The sequence below is a fragment of the Moschus berezovskii genome, chromosome 6, assembly GCF_049115385.1.
Source record: "Moschus berezovskii isolate FMDL1 chromosome 6, NW_MosBer_1.0, whole genome shotgun sequence".
NCBI lineage: Eukaryota > Metazoa > Chordata > Mammalia > Artiodactyla > Moschidae > Moschus > Moschus berezovskii.
Window position 1 is genome coordinate 84,386,262 of NC_142465.1, and position 26,729 is coordinate 84,412,990.

Below are 26,729 nucleotides of genomic sequence, written 5' to 3' on the forward strand. Positions count from 1 at the left end.
CCCTATGAAGGAGGTATTTCACACCAGGTTCCTATCTTAAGCACCTCGTGTGTGTGCATGTGCGTAGGTCTGTAGCACAGCTGTCTTGAATTTTGCATTGGGCCCCTGGAGTTGGCCAGCACTTCATTTTTTTTTAAGGCTTAGTTGGGTCCATGATTACTTCAGTAGAAATGAAAATTGAGTTGATTAGTGACTATGACATTTAGATTCGTGTGTCCAAATAAAGCTTGAGATGTTTAAAATTCTGTAAATTAAAGCTGAATCAACTCAAGTATTTAGAATATGCGTATGCCATTGCTAAAGTTGACTTTTAGATTCTCAGCTGTTTTTGCAAAGTGGAGGTAGCTGTATAAGAGAAGCAGATCAAGATCGTGAGGATAAAGATATGGAATTACTGTTTTGGTAAAATGGACTGGAGTCTAGATGGCTATAGACAGTACCACTTAGGGTGTATGTGTTCTCCCAAGAGAACCATTCCCTATGCAGTTAGATTTTTTTCTAAAACCCCACAGACTTATTTGAGGACTTTATGTCCTATTCTTAGCTTAAAGGCTACGTCCAGAAGTCTCTCTGTGAAAGTGTTTAAAATTTTGAACAACAAATTTCTCTTCTCATTGTGGTTCTCTTTTTATTTTCTTTTTGTTGTAATTCTGGAATTCAGATTCTGAGATTCTATAGGAATTGATGTTGCTGTTGCTGCTGCTAAGTCACTTCAGTCGTGTCCAACTCTCTGTGACCCCATAGATGGCAGCCCACCAGGCTACCCTGTCCCTGGGATTCTCCAGGCAAGAACACTGGAGTGGGTTGCCATTTCCTTCTCCAATGTGTGAAAGCGAAAAGTGAAAGTGAAGTCGCTCAGTTGTGTCCGACCCTTAGCGACCCCACGGACTGCAGCCTACCAGGCCTCCATCCATGGGATTTTCTAGGCAAGAGTACTGGAGTGGCTTGCCATTGCCTTCTCCAAGGAATTGATCTTAGAGAACATTTAATAGAAATTTTGAAATGCTATGCTCATTCTCACCCTTATATTAATAATTTCAGCTACAACTGGTAATGGTGGGTAGATACCCTGTAGATGCCTTGTGGGGTAGTAATTAACAATGATTCCTTGTGCATAATCTGGAAATTTGGTTCCTGGTGGCACTGTGGGTGAGAGAACACAGTCATTCCTGGTTTGTCCCAACCTTGATCATAGGTGCCAGTTTCTTGGTCTCTTTCTCATCGCTGGTGACCATGGCTCCAACCTACAGCACTGAGGACTTGCCTGTGAACACTCAGCTGCTTAGGAAGAGGTGTTAGTGAAGCAAGAGTATTGGGAGGTGTTTGCACCAGCCAGGGAGTGAGGGAAAAAAGCGAATGAGGGAAGCAAAGCATTCCACACCTGTCTTTTCAGTGAGGCCACCAAGTTTTCTGAAGTAATATCATATTGCATTTACAAAGATTTCTGCAGATAGAAAAGTTTTTAGATAGGAAAAAACTTATACTCAGCTATATAGAGTAACCTGATAGTGGAATCATTTAAAAATAATTAAATAACTTACCTTTTAAAGTGATGGATTCCCTTTGCTTTCCTTGTGCTTACCTTCTGTTTGTAGCTAATTCAGTTTTTATTTGTTGTCACAGGCTAAACATCTTTTTGACTGGCATGGACCCATTCTACTTCCACGCAGTAAATGTCATTTTACACTGCCTAGTGACCCTTGTGCTGATGTACACCTGTGACAAAACTGTCTTCAAGAATCGTGGACTTGCTTTTGTTACGGCGTTACTTTTTGCTGTGCATCCTGTTCACACAGAGGCGGTGAGTGTCATTGGGACTCAATGAAATAATGAAGCAAAAAGTCGTCTTTTTCTCCTCTCAAAGCCTTGTGAATTTAAAGCTCTACTGAAATGTTTATATATAAATCATTCTGCTTGACAACTTTTCTTTTTAAATGTTCTCATGGCCTTTATTGCACCTCCAGGACTTAACTGCTTTTCTAAATAACCACTGTCATTATTACAGGTAGTCATAAATGACCACAGTTCTTTATTTGTGGAAAATTTAAGTCCTAATGTGTTTTAAACAGCAAGGGGCATTTTGAGATACTTAGCATGCTGAGTTATTGTTCTTGCTCTATGATTTTTTTAACCTATTCTTGCTCTGCTTAATATTTATAATATTCATGATACAGAACTCTTTAGTGCTAGGGTTGTTTAGTCGCTAAGTTGTGTTGGACTCTTGGCGACTCCATGGACTGTAGCCCACCAAACTCCTTGTCCATGGGATTTCCCAGGCAAGAATATTGGATGGGTTGCCATTTCCTTCTCCAGGAGACTTTCCTGACCCAGGGATCGAACCCATGTCTCCTGTTTGGCAGGTGGATTCTTTACCACTGAGCCACATAGGAAGCCCAAGAGCTGGGGGAAGACCGTAAAAAGTTGAACTGACATTCTTCAAATTAAACACACTTTTGAGACTTACCAATAGTTTTCCAGGTTATTTAGTATGAACTGTAGTTATTTGGAGCATGATGAGAAATGTGTTTAGAAAGTATCGATCTGGAGTCTTATTTAAAATATGGGCTTAATCATGCACCGAGATGGTGTCATCTAACCTGGCTTCACATCTCAGTAACCACAGCTGGTTTATTTTATGTATTGCTCAGGGTGGATGAAGACTTTCCAAGCTACCACAGTTTTATAAGAATTGTCTCAAGAGTCACAGATTGCATCTGGACATTTTCCTACAGTTCATATTCTACAGTTTACGTCCAGATCTGAGAACCTGGGGGAAAAGTGTCAAGTTAATTCTCCTCTCCCTCTTCCCCTTTCAGCTGCCTTTTTCTTATATTAAAAAAATAAGGGATGTCTTGCATACATCAGAATCTTACCATGCCGCAGGGGTACAAATGGCACCGTACAGTGAAACAGTTTGATATATTGGTGTCAGCCAAGTCTCTAATTAAGACATCATAAACCCAAAGTAGGTTTATGTCCTCTTCTGTCTATACATGTTTCTGTGAAGAAGGCAGCACGGTATTAGAAGTAGGGTATGGTGGCCTGCAAGTTGTTTGTCATGGGGATACATAATACTTTCATTTGACCTGAAGCAAGACATCTGATTTGGCCAATTGGTTTGATAATGAGGACTAGTTAGGCCATATGATGGACATTTGCCACAAACAAAATTCTCAATCTGTAAGCCCAAGGTTTTGACACAAGTATATTTAGAGTGATAAGGAAGAAAATTATTTTGTAAACAATTGCTTTGTTAGGTGTAATTTTCCCAGTCCTTTCTGAGTATTTTGGACTGAACAAGGTGCCTATAAGTGGAAGGCTGTAAAGTATAAGAAATAATCCTTTGCAAAGTCTCAGTCAAGCCTTTTTTTCCTTAGTTTTGAGAAACTGTGAAAGCAAATGAATCTAATGACAGGTAACTTTAATGATTGGTACACTTCATTTATTTGCTTTCAACCAGGTTAAAGGAAAACGGGGTAGAGTTGTCAGCTGATAGATCATTAAACATTATGCAAGATGATAGATCACTATGATTTTGCAGATAACTTGGGTGTTCAAAGAATTGTCACTGCTGTAACATGGTTACTTCTGTCCTCATTTATGTGAACTGTGTTCAAATACAAAAGCTACAAATAGAATTGATGCCACATGCTTCCTTATTCTAACAAAAAGTAATATTCAGTCATAGATAACTGAATTTATTAAAAAAGTCTACACCTATATTATTGAGGACTATTCTTTATTTAATAATTTTTATCATTTTTTCTAACTTACACTGTATTTGGCAATTGAAAATAATACTAATTGGAATAATAATACAAAATTGAAAATTCAACAAGTTTGAAAATTCAGAAAATTTAGGTGCTTTTGATCACAGGAACTTTAAAAAATTAATATAATTATATATATATATTTATTATAGAGTGAGATGATAAATAGAATATTTTAAAATGTAATTGCATAGCATGTTAAGAAAAAAATGCTGAGGGGGAAATAAAATAGGAACATGATTTCAAGGGGAAAGGGCACGTGAAATGTCTGTCATTTAAAGAGCCTGTTCATATTTGTGTAAATGGAAGATGATGAGCTTCAAACTGCGGTGGTATGTTCAGGTTCATTTGGTACATTCAAAACAGTAATATTATGGCCTATTTTAAAATATCAATTTCTAAAATGCACAGGAAGTTAAATCCTTTGAAGTATTTAAAATTATGATGAAAAATTTTAGATATGAATTTTAAAGGATAAGAGTGATGCATAAATTTTCAATATTATTGTTAGATGAAGAGAAATAATCAAGGACCACTACTCCTAGCCATATAGAACATATGACACCAGGTCAATGGCAATGTTTTAATCTAAGCCCGTTGACTTCATTATGTTTCTGACAGTTTCTTAGATAGATATGAAAATTCATGCTTAGAGGGTCTTGGGGAAAATTTGTGTAGGAAAGAACAAATGAGTAGAATAAGACCAGTCCTAATTCATTGTTTGCAGAAAAGGAGAGCATAAAATTCATTGTGATCGTGAGTTGATAGAGTTAGATTGAAATCTAAGAAAAAGGGGAAATTCTGTTAGCAAAATGACCTTTAAAAAAGTTTCAACCAACTTTCGTACTAATCGAAAAAAAAAATCCACGGTAACACAATTATGGGGACAAAACAGCCTGAGAGATGGACATTTATTTAGGGAAAAATATTAACCTATTTGCATTTACAAGGAGATAGGGGAGGCATAAGAAAGTAAAGAAATTTGACCTATATAATACAATATACTGGAAAGTAAAATCTAGACACATTATTTAATTATAGATATTAGTTTAGGTTTCTAAAAAGGAGGACAGAGGAATAGTAAAAAAGAAATGTGCATTATGAAAACAGTGATAAATGATTTACAAAAAGAAAAACAGACCATAGTGTGGTGAAAGAGGGATTTAGTAGACTATATCCCCTCTCTGTTAAACAAGAATAAAAATGGGAACATCAATTATGACAGGAAGGATAGAGGGTTTGAACTGGGGGAGGAAGGTTTAGTTTAAGTGTGTTGATATGATTAATGATTTGCTTTCTTAATTATATAATCAACAAATTGTTAATGAGTACTTACTTGGTACAGGCCCTTTGCCAGTTGCCAAGGGGATATGTGAGTGGGCAGTGGGGTTCCCTACCCACAGTTTGTTCATAAGCCTTTAGAAAGCCAAAGAGCATACACATAAAAACAGACAAGACAAAGCAGTATGTTGTGATAAAACTAGAACTCCAGTGAAGGGAAAAAATATTTCCAACTTCAGTAGAGATGAACAAATTCATTTATTTACTTAATTTTTCAATAAATATTTGAGTGACTGGAATATAGTCAATCAATGCAGGGCTATACAGTGAACAAGGTAGACTTTCCTCATTGGAAACCTTGTGATTCTTGGGTTTCCTGACAGTATATTTCTTGGGAAATTTATGAGTTTTTCTTAATTCTGAATCATGAGAAAAATCAGTAGAAAAATTAGGAAAATGGGGGAAATCATTGAAATTCTCCTATGAGAATTAAAACTTAACAGTCATCACAGAGACATTACTGTTTGAAGGAATGCTCATATGTCAAATCAAAAACAAGAACGGGAAATGCTTACACACAGAGTTGAAGATTAGGGTGAGCATTTCCAAGGCTGGAACAGAGTACTCAGGGAAAAAATCAGTTGTGATCTAATCAGCCCATCTAGCTTTCAGCTGTGGCACTATGTTAAGTGTGTGTTCCTGCTCAGTCTGATACCAGGAGAACTCTTTTTGCAGATAACATAATTTAATAACTTTATACATATAGTATACTTCATACAAATCCTACAAGTGATAGTCCAAGAAGTAACAAGTTCTGGGGGCAAATGAAGTCCTTAATTGGCAGTTTCCACTTGTAATTCTGTAAAGCTTGCTAGGAGATCTGAACATTACATTATTTGAATTAAACTCAATTAGGTTCACTGATGTTTTTCAAATGTTTAAATATTTCTTAAAGGAATACATTTCCCAGGTTACAACTACCCGATTGGTGATGAAAACCTGCAGCTTGAGGGCAGAAATACTTGCTGTCTATCTCTGTATTGATATCTTTGACCGGTCTTTCTCTACTTCCCAGCACCCTATGGTTCAGCCTACATTGTTGTGGAATCAAGCCCAAGGGGCTCCAGCTTAACATTTCATCTTTGCTTTCTGTTGCTCACTGCTGCCCCTTTTCACTAATCCATGCTGTCATCACTTTGTCTTGGCTCAGTGGGTAAAAATCCTCCTGCTATGCAGGAGATGTAGATTTGATCCATGGGTCGGGAAGATGTCCTGGAGAAGGAAATGGCAATCCACTCCAGTATTCTTGCCTGGAAAATTCCATGGACAGAGAAGCCTAGCAGGCTACAGTCCACTGGGTCACAAAGAGTCAGACATGATTGAGTGACTAAACACACACACACATACTCATCACTTTATGCCTTCCCAGCCAGAAACACCCCCATGCTTACAGACCTCTCTTTCCTCTCTCTGGAATGCTGCATTCCCTTTCTGGCCCAGAATTCACATCTCCCTGTCTCGAGTTTCCTGAAGTCCTCTGTGCCTGACCTGTAAGTCCCACTGAATACAGCCAGTCTTTCCACGAAGCCTTCCTGGATCCTGCCGTCCAAATTAATCCCTTCAGTCTTCTCATGGCTGTGATTTATCCCCTTTACAATGCATGCAGTTTCCTTGTAACTTCTTAATACCCTTTTTTGACTCCCCACCAGATACTAACTGCTTGGGGCAGGCTTTATCACTCCAGCTGGCGTAATACCTGGCAAAGAGGAGGCGCTTGAAAAATGTTTGTTGAAGGGAGTGATACATGCAATTACTGAACAAGAGGACATTGACAAATTGACTTTGCAGTGCTTGGCTGGTCTGGACATATATTACAGTCACTTTGTTTTTAAGACACTAGCCTTCTTGCCCCCAGAGACCCCAGCTTAACAGGGATATAGAATAGGGGTTCAGTGACTGCGTGGGGGTTTGGAGCTGGCAGCAGAGTCTCGATGTTAGCACTGACTTTTCAACACCCCTTCTGAGCTTCTGCTCCAAGGGACACTACATTCTTTATATCTGGGCACATCCAGCTGGCACATGCTGCTGTTGCCGCTGTTTCCCTGCAGAGCTAACTGACTACAGTTCAAGAAGCAGGGATCCAGGCGCCTTCACAGCATTAGTTTCACTCACCTAGCTTGTGATTGCCTTGTTCCGGCTTGGTACCCCCACTATCAACTTGTGAGTCTTGCTGTGTCTGAGTTGGCTACAAGCAGCTGTGCTGTGGTAGCTGTCCTTCTGGGCCCAGATGCCTGGCCTCATCCCAGGACTTTGTTGCTGGGGAGCTGGTCTCTCTGTTTAACCTTCCAGAGGTCTTGCAGGTGATGCTGAGCTCAGTGTTCTAAAAGGCAGTGGTGTAGAATGAGCAGAACTAGACTTCAGAAGTGAATCGTGTGCAGTTGTAACTTTACAGACTGCGAGTCTGAGCCAGACCTTGACACTGAGGTGAAACCACACTGTCACTGCCTACTTCCCTCACACATTCTTCCTGACGTGGCACTCAAGTTCCTTATAGATTAAGGGGTCAATGAACAGCATGTGGCCAGAACAGCCACTTTAGGTAAGAGCTTTCAGTTTTATACTGCCAGTGAAATTCTTTGGCCATGTCCAGGTTTCTCTTGATGTGGATTAGACTAGAATTTTTCTCAATTATGTGACTCACTATCCATCCAGATGCAGGTATTTAATTGAATTATTTTTATTTAGATTTTAACTAAGAGATATATTGGATTATCTAGTAAAGTTAACATAAAATGTCACACATGTAAACCTTAATGTAAAAAGATGATTTCTGTATGTCACACAGGAAAACCTCAGTGATAAGAGTCTCCCTTCCTTGCTTTGCAGAGAAAAGGAAGACAGAAGGGCATCAACACCAAGTGGGCACATTATATATTGGGTTGGCCAAAAAGTTCATTTGGAAAAACCCAAAGAACTTTTCGGCCAACCCAATATATCATTTTACTTATTACAACAGTAACATGAGGTAAGGGGTATAATACTCATTTTAAAAATAACAAAACCAAATCTCAGAACTTAAAGATGACAAAGTTGAGTCTCACTCAGATGGCAAGAGGAGTCTATATTCAAGCCTTGGGTGGTCTAGCTCCATGTGTGTCATCACCTCTCCTTTATGACTGCAAAGTTTGCTCATTATTTGAGGATATTTATAGGTATATTTCCCAGAAATCTATTTTTTGCTATTAACTGTTGATTGATTCTTCAACACGCCATGGGCTTCAGGTCCTCTGTGATTTGGGTGAAGCCGTTTTCTGTGCTTGAATGTCAAATCTGTTCACTTCTCTTGCAAACTCTTCCTCCCCATGTGAGCTTTTCTTTGAAACTTTCTTTGAACCATACCCCAATTTTTCCTTCATAATTTTATTTCTTGGATTTAAAAAAATTGAGGGAAATGTACATGTTTTAAATAGTGAAATAATACAAATATTTATAAATAAGCATCTATCCCCCACCCCTCTTCCATTTCAGTCCCTTTCAGAAGTAACACATTGAAAACAAAATTTCAAACTTAAGAAGTGTAATGACCATATTACTCTGTCCAGAGTCACCAATTTTTAACCTTTTGCAGCATTTGCTTTATCATCCTTGCTCTGTTTCTCCTTCAATATATAGAAATATTTTTTATTTTCTAAAACATTTGATAGTAGGTTGCATAATTCATGCTACTTTATACCTTAATAATTTAGTTGTGATGTGTATTTTCTAAAACCATAGTCATTAGTCACTGTTTTTTTTTAGCCTCTTTCAATCTTAAGTTTGTAATAGTTACCAGTCTTCATTGTCTTTCTATTATATTATTTATATCTTTCCTTTCCGTTCCGTTCTGTCGCTCAGTCGTGTCCGACTCTTTGCGACCCCGTGGACTGTAGCCTACCAGGCTTCTCCATCCATGGGATTCTCCAGGCAAGAATACTTATATCTTTAGATGTAATTAAAATTATATATTATGATGTATATAATGTAACTATATGTTATTAATGTGATATTTGTTATAATAATATATACTATGTTGCATAATTATAATATAAATATATAATCAAACTTATATAATTTATAACATGATTTACATGTATAGCATATTATATTAAAATTTTATAATATAAATAAAATAATGAAATATATGTAAGTACGATAATGTAAGAACATCTGATTATAAAATAGGAATTTATAATGTATATAGTATATTTGCAAGTATAAGTATGATATTGAAAATATGTTATATGTAATTCTATATAATGATAAATTATGAGTTGTATTATAGTCAAGAATGGTTAAAAATAAAGTTAAACGTGAAAATCTTACCCCTTTCTTCCTCTCTATCTCCTTTAAAATTATTGTTAAATATTTAGGGTAACCAGAAGTGATTAGTCATATATCAGAAGTTGAAGAATAATGTGTTTTCTAGTTTACTGTTTCTTTCATTCCTCTAAAAACAAATACATTTCTGTTATGGGTCTCTGAGAAAGTGGTTTTCTAAGGTTTTTATTTTTTCAAAATTTGTAGGTGGCTGGAATTGTTGGCAGAGCTGATGTGTTGGCATGCCTGCTGTTTCTTTTGGCCTTTCTCTCCTATAATAGGTATGTATGGCTAAGAATGCCCTTGTCTGTGTTTACAGTCATGCTCTTCCCTGGGAGTTTCTGCATTTCTGCTGTGTGTGTGTGTATGTTTGTGTGTAGATTCTGAGCTCCTTCCTGAGAGAGGAGGGAACCTTCTTGACTGTGAGATAACCGTGAGCTTCCTGGAGACCTGGCATAGGAAACCGTCTCCTAACCAAAGACTAGGCTATTCTGTTTTCCAGCCATATTCTGAACTATGAACCATAGCCTCTTAAAAGGACTGCTCTCCCAATGCTGGGAAGATAAGCTCTAGCTTCTTGATTCCTCTTACTGAGAATGGAATTTGAAATTAGCTCTGAGCCAAATTATACTGGGTACAGTCCTGTCTTCTATTTAACTATGATTTGTTTAATTTGTCCTTTTCATTTTCATCTTAGTTTTTTTTCCCCCTCTTTATTATACTCATTAAAGGAGCTTAAAGCTTAAAATGACAAGGCTGAATCGAAAGTACTATTTCTCAACTGTGATTTTCTAATTTGCACATCATTTCATCAAAATACAGAAGCTTCTTGCTTTGTGAGACTGAAAAGCAATAAAACAATCTCCCATTATATTGCCCCTTTCCCTGCAAGATGATCAGATTTTCACCTGAGTTGTGACATAGCCATATAGGCAAAGGGGTAGGTTAAAAATAGGATGTAATACACAATGGAATATTACTCAGCCATAAAAAGAAATGTGTTTGAGTAAGTTCTGATGAGGTGGATGAACCTAGAGCCTATTAAACAGAGTGAAGTGAATCAGAAAGAGAAAGGTAAATATCGTATTCTAACACATATATGCAGAATCTGGAAAAATGGTACTGAAGACTTTATTTACAGGGCAACAATGGAGAAACAGACATAGAAAATAGACTTATGGACGTGGGAAGAAGGGAGAAAAGGGTGAGATGAATAGGAAGAGTAACATGGAAACTTACATTACCATACGTAAAATAGATTGCCAACGGTAATTTGCTGTATGGCTCAGGAAACTCAAACAGGGGCTCTGTATCAACCTATAGGAGTGGGATTGGGAGGGAGATGGGAGGGAGGTTCAAAAGGGAGGGGATATATGTATACCTTTGGCTGATTCATGTTGAGGTTTGACAGAAAACAGCAAAATTCTGTAAAGCAATTATCCTCAAATTAAAAATAAATAAATTTTTAAAAAATCTAAAAAAAAACAATGTAATGAGGGTAGTGACTCAGTGGCTCACCTAGATAAAGGAGGACAGTGAACCATTGCCTTGCTTCATGGAGTGATGCCTGGTTGCTGCTGCTGCTGCTAAGTCACTTCAGTCGTGTCCGACTCTGTATGACCCCATAGATGGAAGCCCACCAGGCTCCCCCGTCCCTGGGATTCTCCAGGCAAGAACACTGGAGTGGGTTGCCATTTCCTTCTCCAATGTGTGAAAGTGAAGTCGCTCAGTCGTGTCCGACACTTCGTGACCCCACGGACTGCAGCCTACCAGGCTCCTCCATCCATGGGATTTTCTAGGCAAGATTACTGGAGTGACTTGCCGATGCCTGGTTAAGGATTTATAAACCTTGATCTTTGGGTCAGTTTATTGGCCTATAATCTTACAAAACACAGTGACTATGAGGAACACTGTTCTAAACCAGTGGTTCTCCATATGGGAGAAATTTGTCCACCTTGTCCCCAGGGACATTTGCAATGTCTGGAGATAATTTTTGCTCACCTGGCATGTGAGTGGAGGCCAAGGATTCTGAAGCCTATATGACAGTCCTTGTAACAAAGAATCATCTTCCCTGAGCTGTGCTGGAATTGAGAATCCTTGTTGTAAACCAGCTTAGACCTTGGATCAAGGATGAACAGAATTAAACCTTACAAAGTTTTGGTTTAAGAGCAGAACTTTTTCTTATTATAGGACCAAGCTTCTAGTCCTGGCTTTGTAGCCTCCCACTGCATTGCATGAGTGTGTGCTTAGTCCCTCAGTCGTGTCCGACTCTTAGCGATCTCATGGACTGTAGCCTACCAGGCTCCTCCATCCATGGGATTCTCCAGGCAAGAATACTGGAGTGGGTTGCCATTTCCTTCTCCAGGGCATCTTCCCGATCCAAGGATCAAACCCGTGTCTCTTGGGTCTCCAACACTGGCAGGAGGATTCTTTACCACTATGCCACCTGGCAAGTCCCTCATGGTATTGCTAGTTATATATGAGTGTTGTGAAAATATTAAAAATGTAAACCCAAATCCAACAATTGTTTCCTGTTTCCTCTGGTGTTAGAATAAGATTAGCAATCACTTTTGGGTGTGAACTTGATCTCTCAGGCCTTTCTGTGTGTTGATAAGCTTGGGAATGTGAGTGGGTCTGCAGCCTATCCGTACCTGTGTGGTAATAAGCCACATGGCTACAGCTTTCTGTTGTGCAGGTCATTCGCACTTTGAGTAATTTAAGCTGTCAACCAGCTTCGGAGAAAAAGCCTGTCTCCTACAAATTTGGAATATAATTTAGGTAATTGTTCCAAGACATAACAATAAGGGTGAGACGTCACAACTGCAGATGTATTGTCCTTCCAAGGAGAGGGAACAAATCGGTGTGTCACCTGTGGAAGGAGCTGTGAGGTTTCTTGCTGGGGAGCCGATTCTCTTTTGTAAGGTTAAAAAAGACTTTACAGCAACTGGAGGGTTTTAGAAAATCCCTGCTGGAAATTATGTTGAGGAGAAAAAAAAAAGTTTTCCCTAAATATTCTCACGGAAAATACATTTAAAGCTACAGATTAGAAACTAATACAACATTGTAAATCAGCTATAAGTCAATTAAAAAAAAAAACCAACAGATCAGCCAGAAGAAAAGAAAAAGACTAAAACATCTGTATTTTCATCACATTAATGATGATTGTGTTTTGGTATCTATCCAGTGTTTTCTTTGTACAGAAACGTATAAAACACCTTCACAAAAGTAATAATGCTGATGATAAACACAGGATGAGGCACGGGGAGGCACTGACCCGCCCCTTGTTCCCTTGTTAGTTAACAACAGAGCTGTGATCTGAACCCAGGAAACCTGGCTCCAGAGTTCATGCATGTGGCTTATATTATTCACTTGATATATATTAACCTAAATATATTACATGTCACCAAGTATATCTCTATATCCTAGCATTTTAAATTGCTTTTTAGTGTTCCTCTGTTGTATGCCACATTTTACCATAACTTATATGCTTTTATCTAAGTACCAAATTCAGCATTGTCAGTCATTTACTTTTTCCCATCTTTGCAAATTTTATTCCTGAAGATATCTTTGCTCATCTACTTAGAATAAAATGAAATCTGTGCTGGATCTTACCTTTAAAAGCTGGCGTTTCTTAGCAACCCATGTTTCTTCTTGGAGTAAAACCATCTCACCTTTATTTTTCAGGAGTATGGACCAGTGTTGTGTTGGGGAGAGTTTCCCTCCCACGGGTTCTCCCTTCTTCCTGCTGCTCAGTCTGTTTCTGGGGACCTGCGCAATGCTGGTGAAAGAGACGGGCATCACGGTGTTCGGCGTGTGCTTGGTTTATGATCTCTTTTCTTTATCCCACGATCATGATAAATCGTAAGTCATGTCAAAGTTGTGCTCTCAAGCAGTGTGTGATGTGCAGAGAAAAATTACACAAATCAATAGTTTTCAAATTTTCATTAAAAAAATAGAGATACAACATTCAGTTAAATGTAACCTCATCTTGGGGGTTTTCCTGGTGGCTCAGTAGTAAAGACTCCATCTGCCAACACTGGAGACACAAGAGATGCAGGTTCGATCCCTGGGTTGGGAAGATCCCCTGGAGAAGGAAGTGGCAACCCACTCCAGTATTCTTGCCTGGGAGATCCCAAGACAGAGGAGCCTGGTGGATTGCAGTCCACGGGGTCACAAAAGAGGCAGACATGACAGAGCGACTAAATAAAAACAAACCTCACCTTAGACCATAATATAGGAAGGCTTATTTCCTTAAGATAGTTGCATTGTGTGTGTTCAGACTCTTCACACTTGTTTCAGTGAGGATTGTAAAGTTTTTGTGAGTACCAAATTTGGAATTGAAAAGTCCCTATGCTAATTGCAAGTTTATATCACTAGATCGTCTTGGTTGTATAATACTGAGAAATCTTGATTCACACAGGAGAGTGGTTACAAATGATAACAGTTTGTTAACAGCTTGCCTGAAATCTCTGTATTCACATAAGTGCTATCCTTCAAAGAACACTGCTAAATTGGAGTGTGTTTACTAGCTTGAGGGGTGGTGCATTTACCTAAGTTTTGAATGGGGCGGTGGAGGGGCGGGGTGGGGGTGTTTTTGGAATTCCACAACAGACCAGTCTAAACCATACAGGAATAATTAATTGTATATCATATTCAAGTTAAAGAACAAGTTTATTTAGTAGCCTGTTTCATATAAAAAATTTAGGCACTTTCATATCGTCCTGTGGGTTATAGATGATAAGAATGACTAAGGCGTTTTATAAGTTCAAGCACATACTGTAATTTTCTTCCTCAGGATTTACTAACAATTAGACATGCAAACCCCATTTTTCAGTAATTATAAGGTCCTTACATTTGAACTTTTAATAAATGCAGCTGATTTATTCTCCGGCCTTGTCTGGAAGAATTTTATCTTAAAAAAAAAAAAAAAAATCCTGGCTTTTTATCCCATTCCCTACCTCTTTATACTTCTTGACACAAAGATAAGAGCAGTGCTATTGCATGTCAACAAGCTGAGATGAGTCATTAAATTCTGATCACTTTCCTGCCTGGGTGTACTTGGAGATGATTTAAATAGATTTTAGTACTCTGTTAGCTCTCTGAGAATCTCAGAGGCGTGTAAAAGGAAGGATCCTAGTTATGATTTTGACCCAAGCTTAAACCAAGGAAGCTGTGAGCCAGAGGACCTCCCCTGGGTTTATGTGAGCCTGCCTCTCCTAGATCTCCTCTTGACCCATGGCAGTAATTGCATTGCTGACCTTCCTATCAGCTTCTCTAGCTTTCCACTTGCTTCTGCCTCCTCTTTGTGTGTACCTCCTTTGCTCTGTAACAAGTGACTGCAGACCTTCCCCTCTTGTCCTGTCCAGAGATATTTTAACCTCATATCGACTGAAAAAGAACACCCACATGACTTGAAAGGTGAGAATTACGTTTTATTTGGGACTATTACTAAGGACTTATAACCTGAGAAAGCCCCTCAGATAGCTTAAGGGAACTAGGATGTATGAGTTTTGCTGCTGGGGGGAAAAAAAGCCTATAGTTGAAACTCAAAAGAGAGCTAATCACAAAAAATCAGACATCTCAAGTTAATGATTTAGTGCTTTTCAATATATTGAAAAATGCAAGAGTCTGGGCTCATTAAAATTTTTCCTTTGATATGCATGTCAGCTGTCTAGGGTCAGTATCCTTTTTTTCTCCATTCTGAATTCCCTTACAGTACACCCTGGGGCCAGCTGCAGTGGCTGGTAGCTTGATGGCAGGCAGCATTCTTTTGTCTGTACTTGTACTTGAAGTCTTATCTCCTTTGGTCTTAGGAACTCCCCAACACATGGTTGCTTATAGTCCTTTCTTCATCTGGTCACTGTTGAGCTAGGCTTTTTTCAAAGAGGATAATTATCTCTCTAAGTCCTTTAGTAATTTTCTTGACCTTCATAATACCAAACTGCTGGAAGTTTTATGAAAAAATAATAACTGCTGATATGTAGCTTGGAAGTTGCATAGTTCATAGTCTATTGTGTTTTTTTTGTTTGTTTGTTTTAGTAAGTTTTAGCCCTCACAACCACCAGCATCTCTGCATAGATGGAGTCATTCTGTCTTTCCCGCATTGTTTTATCCACCTGTTTAATGCATTCCCATTTTGTGCCTGGCCACAAATAAGACAGATAAGATTTTCCCACAAAGGGCAGTGATGGGGAAGGCAAACCTTACGTAAGTAATTACATGAGTACCTGAGTACAGTTGTGAACTTGGTAGGAAGGAACTGAGAACAGGTCACAGAGATTCAGTTTAGTTCAGTCACTCAGTCATGTCTGACTCTTTGTGAAGCCATGAACCGCAGCACGACAGGCCTCCCTGTCCATCACCAACTCCTGGAGTTCCCCCAAAACCATATCCATTGAGTCCGTGATGCCATCTACCCATCTCATCCTCTGTCATCCCCTTCTCCTCCTGCCCTCAATCTTTCCCAAGATCAGGGTCTTTTCAAATGAGTCAGCTCTTCGCATCAGGTGGCCAAAGTATTGGATTTTCAGCTTCAACATCAGTCCTTCCAATGAACACCCAGGACTGATCTCCTTTAGGTTGGACTGGTTGGATCTCCTTGCATTCCAAGGGACCCTCAAGAGTCTTCTCCAGCACTATAGTTCACGAGCATCAATTCTTTGGCACTCAGCTTTCTTTACAGTCCAACTCTCACATCCATACATGACTGCTGGAAAAACCATAGCCTTGACTAGAAGGAACTTTGTTGATAAAGTAATGTCTCTGCTTTTTAATATGCTGTCTAGGTTGGATATAACTTTCCTGCCAAGGAGTAAGCAAAACCTTCTGCAGTGATTTTGGAGCCCCCCAGAAATAAAGTCAGCCACTGTTTCCCCATGTATTTGCCATGAAGTGATGGGGACAGATGCCATGATCTTAGTTTTCTAAATGTTGAACTTTAAGCCCACTTTTTCACTCTCCCCTTTCACTTTCATCAAGAGACTCTTTTGTTCTTCTTCACTTTCTGGCATAAGGGTGGTATCATCTGCATATCTGAGATTATTGATATTTCTCCTGGCAATCTTGATTCCAGCTTGTGCTTCTTCCAGCCCAGCGTTTCTCATGATGTACTCTGCATATATGTTAAATAAGCAGGATGACAATATGCAACCTTGACGTACTCTTTTCCTATTTGGAACCAGTCTGTTGTTCCATGTCCAGTTCTAACTGTTGCTTCCTGACCTGCATACAGGCTTCTCAAGAGGCAGGTCAGGTGGTCTGGTATCCCCATCTCTTTCAGAATTTTCCACAGTTTATTGTGATCCACACAGTCAAAGACTTTGGCATAGTCAATGAAGCAGAAAGAGATGCTTTTCTGGAACTCTCTTGCTTTTTCAATGATCCAGTGCATGTTGGCAATTTGATCTCTGATTCCTCTGCCTTTTCTAAAGCCAGCTTGAACATCTGGAAGTTCATAGCTCATGTATTAGTAAAGCCTGGCTTGGAGAATTTTGAGCATTCTTTACTAGCGTGTGAGATGAGTGAGTGCAATTGTGCGGTAGTTTGAGCATTCTTTGGCATTGCCTTTCTTTGGGCCTGGAATGAAAACTGACCATTTCCAGTCCTGTGGCCACTGCTGAGTTTTCCAAATTTGCTGGCATATTGAGCGCAGCACTTTCACAGCATCATCTTTTAGGATTTGAAATAGCTCAACTGGAATGCCATCGCCTCCACTAGCTTTGTTCGTAGAGATGCTTCCTAAGGCCCACTTGACTTCACATTCCAGGATGTCTGACTCTAGGTGAGTGATCACACCATTGAGATTATCTGGGTCATGAAGATCTTTTTTTGTACAGTTCTTCTGTGTATTCTCGCCACTTCTTCTTAATGTCTTCTGCTTCTGTTAGGTCCATACCATTTCTGTCCTTTATTGAGCCCATCTTTTCATGAAATGTTCCCATGGTATCTTTAATTTTCTTGAAGAGATTTCTAGTCTTTCCCACTCTATTGTTTTCCTCTATTTCTTTGCATTGATCCCCAAGGAAAGGTTTCTTATCTCTTGCTACTCTTTGGAACTCTGCATTCAGATGCTTATCTTTCCTTTCCTCTTTGCTTTTCTCTTCTCTTCTTTTCACAGCTATTTGTAAGGCCTCCTCAGACAGCCATTTTGTCTTTTTGCATTTCTTTTTCTCTGGGACGGTCTTGATCCCTGTCTCCTGTACAATGTCACGAACCTCTGTCTATAGTTCATCAGGCACTCTATCAGATCTAGTCCCTTAAATTATTTCTCACTTCTACTGTATAATCATCAGTGATTTGATTTAGGTCATACCTGAATGGTCTAGTGGTTTTCCTCACTTTCTTCAATTTCAGCCTGAATTTGGCAATAAGGTATTCATGATCTGAGCCACAGTCAGCTCCTGGTCTTGCTTTTTGCTGACTGTATAGAACTTCGGCATCTTTGACTGCAAAGAATATAATCAATTTGATTTTGGTGTTGGCCATCTGGTGATGTCCATGTGTAGAGTCTTCCTTTGGGGATACCTGGTCGATAATAGTATCTCTTGAGTGAAGGCTATGCTCCAGGAACAATACCATGCCATTTACAGGTACGAAGTCATGTACTGCTAACAACTGTTACCCTTGTTTCACAGAGCAGGAAGTTCAGGTATAGAAAGTAACCTCTCCAGGGTCACCCATCCCTGATTTGCATTCTGTCTGTGTAACTCCAGAGTCACAGGGTTACCCCTGAGCACCTGCCTCCATGGAGCACATGTGACTGTGGTGACTAACCTCCCAGGGCATCTGCAGCTCAGAGCCTGGGCTCACATTAGTAGCAGGAGGTGATCTCAGAGGTTCTGCCTGTATTGGAGGGTCTTGACTCATTGAGAATCTCACAAAATTGTGTCCCTTTTCCCAGAAATTCTTATCTGCTAATTTAGAATAAAGTCTTCCCAGGTGGTGCAGTGGTAAAGAACCCATCTGCCAATGCAGGAGACATAAAAGATGTGGGTTCAATACCTGGGTCAGAAAGATCCCCTGGAGGAGGGCACAGCAACCCACTCCAGTATTCTTGCCTGGAGAATCCCATGGACAGAGGAGCCTGGAGGGCTATAATCCATAGGGTCACTAAGAATCAGACAGGTCTGAAGTGACTTACCATCCTTTTGGATTCTGAATTTAGGTTGTTTTCCCTTTTTTGGTTATTCTATACCATGCTGCAGTCAACTTTTGTGTGCACATACCTGCAGATTTCTTGAGGGCATAACCACAGAAGTGAGGTTGTGGGCCCACAGATAGATACACATTCACTGTATTGATGTGGAACCATTCTCTTGAAATAACTGCAGCAGTGGATGAGAATCCTCTTATTCCACATTCTCCCCATCCCTGAGTAGTGTCAGACTTTTTAATTTTTGCCCAGCTAATGTTATGGACTATATCTCAGAGGATTCATGGAAGAACATGTGAGAATATGTTGCATGGATCATCTGTGAACACAATTTTACAAGATCACAATAATGTAAATCCCAAATGTCCCTTCAGCTAAGTTATGAGAATTCAGCTTATATTTATTATGAGAGAAATGTATGAGGAGGATGAGAAGTGAAAAGCGTCTGTATGTGTATTGGTGACCACATAAGAGGATTGAATCTTCATCTTCTCTTGTAATGAACCAATATGAGAAGTTCTAAAATTGGAAATAACGTTATTATTTAATGTTATTTTAAAAATATTGTGATAAATACCGGAAACAGAAGAGCTAAAAGATTTGTGAATATTTGCTTCCAAGGAGGGGATAAGGGACTACTGTTCCTTGTTGTAGAGCTTGTGGCTCCTTTTGACGTTGTTTCCTCCTCACAATTAGGAGCAACGGGGTCATCCAGCAGTGCAACCCACAACAGCCTGGAAGCTCCCCAACAACACATCCTCTCCGGGAGAATGGGAAGCAGCAGCGGTTCCCTCACAAAGGAGCTTGGGGTGGCTGCCATGCCATGCCGTCTGAACCCAAGAGCAGTGGATTCCTCGTGTCTCCTGGAGCTGTGTGGTCCTTGATGAGGTACTGGACTGGGCTCCTTGACCTTGTGTGTTTTCACCATCCAGCATCACCTGTAGCATGGGGATCACTGGAGAAGTGAAGCACCGAGTCAGTTCTTTGTGACACCCCCACTCTTGTTACTCTCCTTTCTTTTCCCTTCCCCATTTCCCTTCCTCCTTCTTCCTTCCTTCTCTTCCCCATCCCTGGCCTTCCCTGTGTCAGATCTGATAAGAAAGGAGTAGCTGGAAAAAGTAAGTAGAAGCCCTGCTGGCTGCTGTTAATTGGAAGAAGAGATGAGGCTGTGAAGCCTCAGTTAAGGAGTACAAGCATTCTGCTGCTTCCCTGGGGGAAGAGCCCTGCACATCAGAGCTCAGGCCCCTCAGTTTTCTTTGGGAGGAGAGCTCTGCCTTCCCTGCCCTTACTCCCTACTTTTGGTATGTGATAGTGAAAGGTTGTTGCTGAGCTGTGAAAAATGCCGGGATTCTTGGCCTGTGGAGGAGAGGAATTTAATTCAGGGTCAGTGACAAGGCTTCATCACTCAGAGCTTTTGTATATTAAAATTTTATTAAAGTATAAAAGAGAGAGCTTCTGACATAGACATCAGAAGGGGGCAGAAAGAATGTCTCCCTGCTAGTCTTTAATGGGAAGTTATATACCCTCTCGCAGACTGCTAACTAGAGAAAGGCTATGTCTCAAAACTCAGAGAATGGCACCAGGCCCCTCACCCACAACATGCATTTTGAGATAGCGTTGGCACAAGGTGAGTCATCCCGGGCCATAAAATGATTGACATGAATCTTGAAGAAAGGCAGGTTTCCAAGCAAATACATAGCCTCATTAACATAGATTAGGAGAACAATTGTATGAGTAAAACATACTGCTTTTTTGAGCCATTATGGGTTCTGAGTCTTGTTTTAGGCGGAACCAACTTGAAGAAAGACAGAGTTTAAGGTAAATACATTGTTCGTTAACATAGCTTAAGAAAAACATTTCCATTAAAAAACCACATTAGTTAGCTCAAAGTTTGAGAAAAGTTAAGTTCGGGTGGAACAAGGTGTCATCACGGCAACACAGAATTTTGAAAGAAACCTCCTTTTAATTTTGTATAGAGAAGAAAAAATCTGACACTTGTAGTTTGTTTCCTCCTGCCACTTAAGAGAGAGATTTAAAAATGTCTGACACTTTCAGCCTATTTCCTCCATTCTGGAGCCCCTAGCCTTCCTGCCTGTTACCCTCTCAATAGGAATTTATTACAGCTCAGGTATGTGAGGTAGCCCCGGGGACACTGCCTCTCAGGAATGTTTCTGAGGGTTCAGGAAGATCTTCTTTAAAGTACAAAATTTCCTTTCTATTTTTTGAAATCTTTTGACTCAGCCATGAAAATTATCATAGATTTATCAGAACAGGTACTTGGCTAAATTAGCTTGCCACTAAAAGAAAGAAATGGCAACCCACTCCAGTACTCTTGCCTGGAGAATCCCATGGAAGGAGGAGCCTGGTAGGCTACAGTCCATGGGGTTGCAAAGAGTCGGACACGACTGAGCGACTTCACTTTAAAAATAACTCAAACCATGGGCAAGTAAGAATTTAATAAAGATGGAAATTTGACTCATACCATTAGCACTTAACTAGCAGATTGATGTGAGAAGGCAATGGCAAGCCACTCCAGTACTCTTGCCTAGAAAATCCCATGGATGGAGGAGCCTGGTAGGCTGCAGTCTGTGGGGTCGCTAGGGGTCAGACACGACTGAGCGACTTTACTTTCACTTTTCACTTTCACACATTGGAGAAGGAAATGGCAACCCACTCCAGTGTTCTTGCCTGGAGAATCTCAGGGACGGGGGAGCCTGGTGGGCTTCCGTCTATGGGGTCACACAGAGTCGGACACGACTGAAGTGACTTAGCAGCAGCAGATTGATATTCTTATTCTTCTCTACAGTCCCAGACAACTCCCTCTTTTCGGGTGTCTTTTTTTCCAATTAGTCCTGCCTTTACTTGTCTCTTAGATCTTACTCCATTTATTCATTCATCAACAAAGATCTACTGAATGTCTACCATGTGCCTGGCATGTTCCAGGCAGGGACCAGGGCTGTACTGGGGTTTAAGGAGGACAAGACCCTTGCCCCTTTGTAGCTTTCCTTCCAGGAGAAGAAGACGGACACTAAGTAACCAACAAGGAGGGAACAGTGTGGTGGAGAGTGGTGGGTGAGCCTGGCTGGGGCGAATTCCCATTGGTTGGTCAGGGAAGGTCTCTGAATCCTTATGGATGAGAGGAGGAGCTCACCCTGCTCAGATCTGCACAGAGGGTTCTATCCGTGGGATAACTAGCAAGTAGGGATGGGAAGGGGCTAGCTCAGGGGGTGGGCAGGCCTAGATGATGAAGAGTGTGTTGGCCATGAGAGCGAATTTGGATTTTATTCTGAGTGGAATGGGGAGACTTTGGAGGGTTTTGTTGTTGTTTGCTTATTTGTTTAATGTGGCAAGATGTGGTTATATTACAAATGTTTGGTCTTATTTCTTGTAGTGCATTATTTAGGGGCAAGAGTAAAGTAAAGACTTTTACTGAAAGAGTAAAGACTTTCATACTGACTGAGGAGAGAGAAGAGGTCTTGACTGAGAGTGATGCAGCCTGAGATGTAGGCATACGGTGGCTTTTGGAGATGTTTTGGATATAGATCTAACAGAACTTGCTGTTTTAGAGTAAAGGGGTGAGGGAACGGCAGGAAATGAGGGTGTTACGGGTTTCTAGCCTCAACAGCTGGGTGGGTGGTAGTGTCAGTTACTGAGATGATAAGGCTAGAGGAAAAGTTGGTTTGGGAAAGGATAAAGTCACAGAAATGCATGAAATTCCTGAGCAAGAAAGAAGAGCGATAAGCTGTCAAAACCTTGAACTAATCTTGACTTTTTAGTACAGAGCATGAAAGAAAAGAGGGCAAAACATTGGCGGAAATTGTAAATGTTTTTAAGGAAGGCAAAGGAGAAGAAAAAAGGAGAATAAATAGAGCATTGGAGACTCTCATGAGGGGACAGCAGGCAGGTTGCAGTGTGGCTGACTTCCACCAGTCGGACGGTGTGCATACAATGACTGAGTTCCATACAGATCCAACTGTATAGGCTCTGCTCTCAGTTGTATCCCCAGATCATCTTACAGTGTCTGGTTAATCACGTTGTTCAAGTATTTGTGAAATGAATAGATTAATGAGTGGATGGTAAGAAAGTATTGAAATTAAGCAAAAATAGAACATTTTAGTAAATTTGGCAATAAAGAAATGGGGCAAAGGATGTTAACTGTAGGCATATGAGGTTTTTGTTTTAAATTTAATGAATGTGTGTATGTATGTAAATAACTTGTAGAGAAATAGAGGTAGGTGCAGGAGGAAAAAGGAATAAGATGAAGTATGCATACCAGTGGTGTGTTGATAATGCTAAATCATTGGCTGTCCAAAGAAAGTAAATCCCCACTTGTTGTGTTTACAAATTTCCATGTAACTCCTACCCTGGCTGATTTCAAGCTACAAACGTGGCATAGCTGAAACTTGAGTTGGGAGAGGTGTGCTGTAGCCCACCATCTGGAAGCATTTCCACTGCCCAATAGACTGTAGATGTAAATAGTCTCAAGAGCATAGACAGAAGTAAAATGAAGGAAACTGATTAGGAAATGATATGATTTGTGTACTTATTACCTTTATTTTTAGCTTGACTTATTTAAGCTTATATAATTCATTTTATTATAAAAGATATACAATATTATAATTGATATAAATATAGAATATATGTACATATAATTTATTATAACATTTAATTTTGAATATTGACTGTATTTAATAACTGGCCTGCAAAATTCCTGAAAATTTAAGTCATTTCCTATAGGACAATGTGAGCTCCAGTACTCCAGTGAAGAAGGTCCTTCAGGAGGGGAAGAAAGCTTTACATCTGTTAGCTATCACTATGTACCAGGAAGTGGGCTAGCACTTCCCACGTGTTATTCCATGCAGCCATCACAACATTTGTTTAGGGTAAATTTTATAGTTTGCTTCTCAGGTGGAAATGGAAGATCTTAGAGAGGTTAAATGGTCATTTAACACATTTACATAGTTGGTAAGTGGTAAAGTCAGGATCCATTCTAAAGGAGATCAATCCTGGATGTTCATTGGAAGGACTGATGCTAAAGCTGAAACTCCAATACTTTGGCCACCTCATGCAACGAGTTGACTCACTGGAAAAGAGTCTGATGCTAGGAAGGATTGGGGGTGGGAGGAGACGGGGACAACAGAGAATGAGATGGCTGGATGGCATCACCAACTCGATGGACAGAGTTTGAGTGAACTCCGGGAGTTGGTGATGGACAGGGAGGCCTGGTGTGCTGTGATTCATGGGGTCACAAAGAGTCGGACACGACTGAGCGATTGAACTGAACTGAAAGTCAGGATTTGAATTACAACTACACAGCCATTAATCCCGTGCTTTGCCTGTTGGCTGTGCTCTGAAGTCTAGAATCCCAGGTGAGAACTTGGCTTTGGGGAAGAGGCAGGACAGTGGTTTCATGCTCTGTGCAACTGGCCTCCCTGCTCAGCTCTCAGGGATAGAGGATTCTTGCAGCCATCTGTGGGTCCACAAATGAGGCCTCTCCTGACTGGCTTTAATATAGACTGTTGGTGCTTATACATTGAATTTGGTGATATGCTTTTAAAAAAAAAGTTTTTTTGAACTCTGAGCCCCAGCCTATTTAGAAAGAATGATGCTTGGAGAGCAGCACACAATACAATTGGAACTGGGTCAGGATCTTACTACGTGAGCATATGTGTGAACAAGTGAACATGTCAGGATCTTCCTTGAGAAGAAACTTGTCATATATTTTCCTTTTCTGGAAAGGAAAGTTATCATGTATTTGACTATAAATTTGATTAGTATCCAAATTAGTTTTAAAAACTATGCTTGTCCTTTTTTCAGAAGGTGATCAAGTAAAGAAAATAAAAACTCAAAGAGGCAATATTATCTCAGTTCTGAAGATCTCTGCACAGTGTTTAAATCATGAATCTTTCACTTACCAGATCCTGGACAAGTTATTTTATCTCTGTGAGCATCAGTTTTCTCATCTCCCCAAAACGGGAACTAATAGTAACATGTTACTCTCAGATTGCTTGTCAGGACTCAGAACTACAGTAATAAGCAGGTAATAAGTCTGTAAATAAGTGCCTGGCACACAGTGGCCATTTGGTGTGGCAGCCAGCAGCATCATTAGTAGTAGTTCAGAATTATAAATATTATTATGTCTGTATGACTTTCTAAACACTGGAATGTGACTTTCTAAACACTGAAACTGGTGAACCTGCAGTATACAGGCAAGGAATGTGTTTTTATGGAATTTTTTTTTTTTGCTAGTATGTATTTGTGTTGCATGGATGGCGTTAGGCTACATACTATCAGATAAAAAAAATGTATTCAGAAGTTACCAAACACAGGGGGACCATCCCAACCCAGGGAAAAATCGTACTGTAAGTCATTTATTTAGTTGCCTGTTTTTCTGTATGGCTTAGTGATTGTCTTACAGGTAGCAAGTGCAGTGAACCTAGGACTTAGGGTAGACACTCTGGAATCAGATAAAATTTCAGTTGATTCCATCTTTTGCTCAGTTGCTCCATATGAAGTGAGAAATGTAAATCTTCCTTCTCCCACCCTCTTCATTACATACAGTTCATTCACACATGAATATCCTTTCTCTTTCACCTTTAAAAACTCAGTGAATTCTACCTGAAATCTTATTCTCATAACTCAAATCTGTTTCTATAACTATTCATAGTCATTTTTCATACATAAACCTGATATTTAAATGACAGTGATTGCGATTGGTATTGAAGAGAGTTCTTGGCTCAAGAGCTGTCTTCTTTATTCTACTGCTCTGCGACATCCGTCATGAATCATTCATTCTGTCAATATTTACCAAATGCCTCCTATGATCAGGTACTGTTTTGGGTGTTGAAAATATATGACAGTGAAGTGAACAAAGCCCTGCCCTTATGGAACTTAGCTGGATGATTATCATGGTGTTTTTACTTAAAATGGGCTCATTTTCAATCTTTGTGGGTAAAGCCGGTGGTTAGATTTTTCACTTCAGTGTGTTTTTAAAAGTCTTTATTGTATTCCTTGCACAGAGGCCTGCAAATAAAGTCAAATTTAGGACTAGAGAACAGGTTGTCACTAAAATGAAACTGTGAAGTCATTAAATTCAGGGGAATTAGACAAGCATATACATATTTTGACCTTCACTGATGGAATGGATCACTGACCTTTAAGTGTTGTTTTAATACTTTGGGGTTTCCCTAGTAGCTCAGATGGTAAAGAACCTGCTTGCAGTGCAGGAAACCTGGATTTAATCCCTGGATCAGGAAGATCCCTTGGAGAAGGGAATGGTAACCCACTACAGTATTCTTGCCAGGAGAATTCCAGAGAGAGGAGCCTGGACGGCTACAGTCCTACTTCTGTAGATACTGCACTGTACTCTTCTTCCCTGAAGTAAGGAGTGTTTTGTAGATTAAACTCCTGAAGTCGGATTTTGAACTTTCCACACATTGATCTTGTGAGTAGGGCGAAAGTGTTTCAGATCATTATTAATAGCTTCATGTCAGCTTTGAGAGAAACTTAGTAAGCTAGTGAAATGTGATTTTCAGGCGACAGCAACAGAGCTACGTTGAAAGCCATATGTATTACTTGTGAATAATTGGGCTCTCCCCCCAACTGTTTTACACACTTTTCTGGCTGATCTCAGGTGAGCCGTTTCCAATTTCATACCATTACTGCTTTAATAAATGAAATAACCAAATGAAAGAGGGGTGGAGTTAACTAATAGATCTACAGGGGAAATACCTCCAACAGTAAAAAGTGAAGTTTGTAGGTTCATATTGAGAAGTCCCCTTTCCTACTTTAAAATCTCTTAATGCAAGTTTAAACCTAGTGATGAACCCAGCTTAAGAACACAGACACCTCATGGGAGTAGATATGAACTAAGATCTTATTTTGTAGAGACTTGGTGAATTCTTCCACTGCTGTTGATCATTTTTCCTCATTTCCTTTGCTTTGTTTAAAGGTGAATTCTTTCACTGCTCTTCATTTTTCCTCATTTCCTTTGCTTTGCTATGGAATTCTATGTCTTCTTCAATGATGCAAATACTTCCATCTTCAGATGTAGTTCTTAGGTGGCTGCATCCAGGTCACTGTGACTTATTTGGCATATTATGATAGTGGACCCAAGAAAACAGTAACTCCCAGGCTGTATTTTATTAAGACACTGACCAGATTAACTTGCC

At 39.8% G+C, this 26,729-nt stretch overlaps 1 protein-coding gene across 3 annotated transcripts in view; it reads left to right on the forward strand.

Annotated features, from left to right (window-relative positions):
* Positions 1–26,729, forward strand: part of LOC129536597 (protein O-mannosyl-transferase TMTC1) — a 314,118-nt gene that overhangs the window by 21,580 nt on the left and 265,809 nt on the right. For all 3 annotated transcript variants that reach the window (XM_055395612.2, XM_088837251.1, XM_088837252.1), the window contains exons 2-5: positions 1,624–1,801; positions 9,615–9,688; positions 13,092–13,268; positions 19,255–19,446. In XM_055395612.2, coding sequence (XP_055251587.2) covers positions 1,624–1,801; positions 9,615–9,688; positions 13,092–13,268; positions 19,255–19,446 — 621 coding nt within the window. The remainder of the gene's footprint in view (positions 1–1,623; positions 1,802–9,614; positions 9,689–13,091; positions 13,269–19,254; positions 19,447–26,729) is intronic.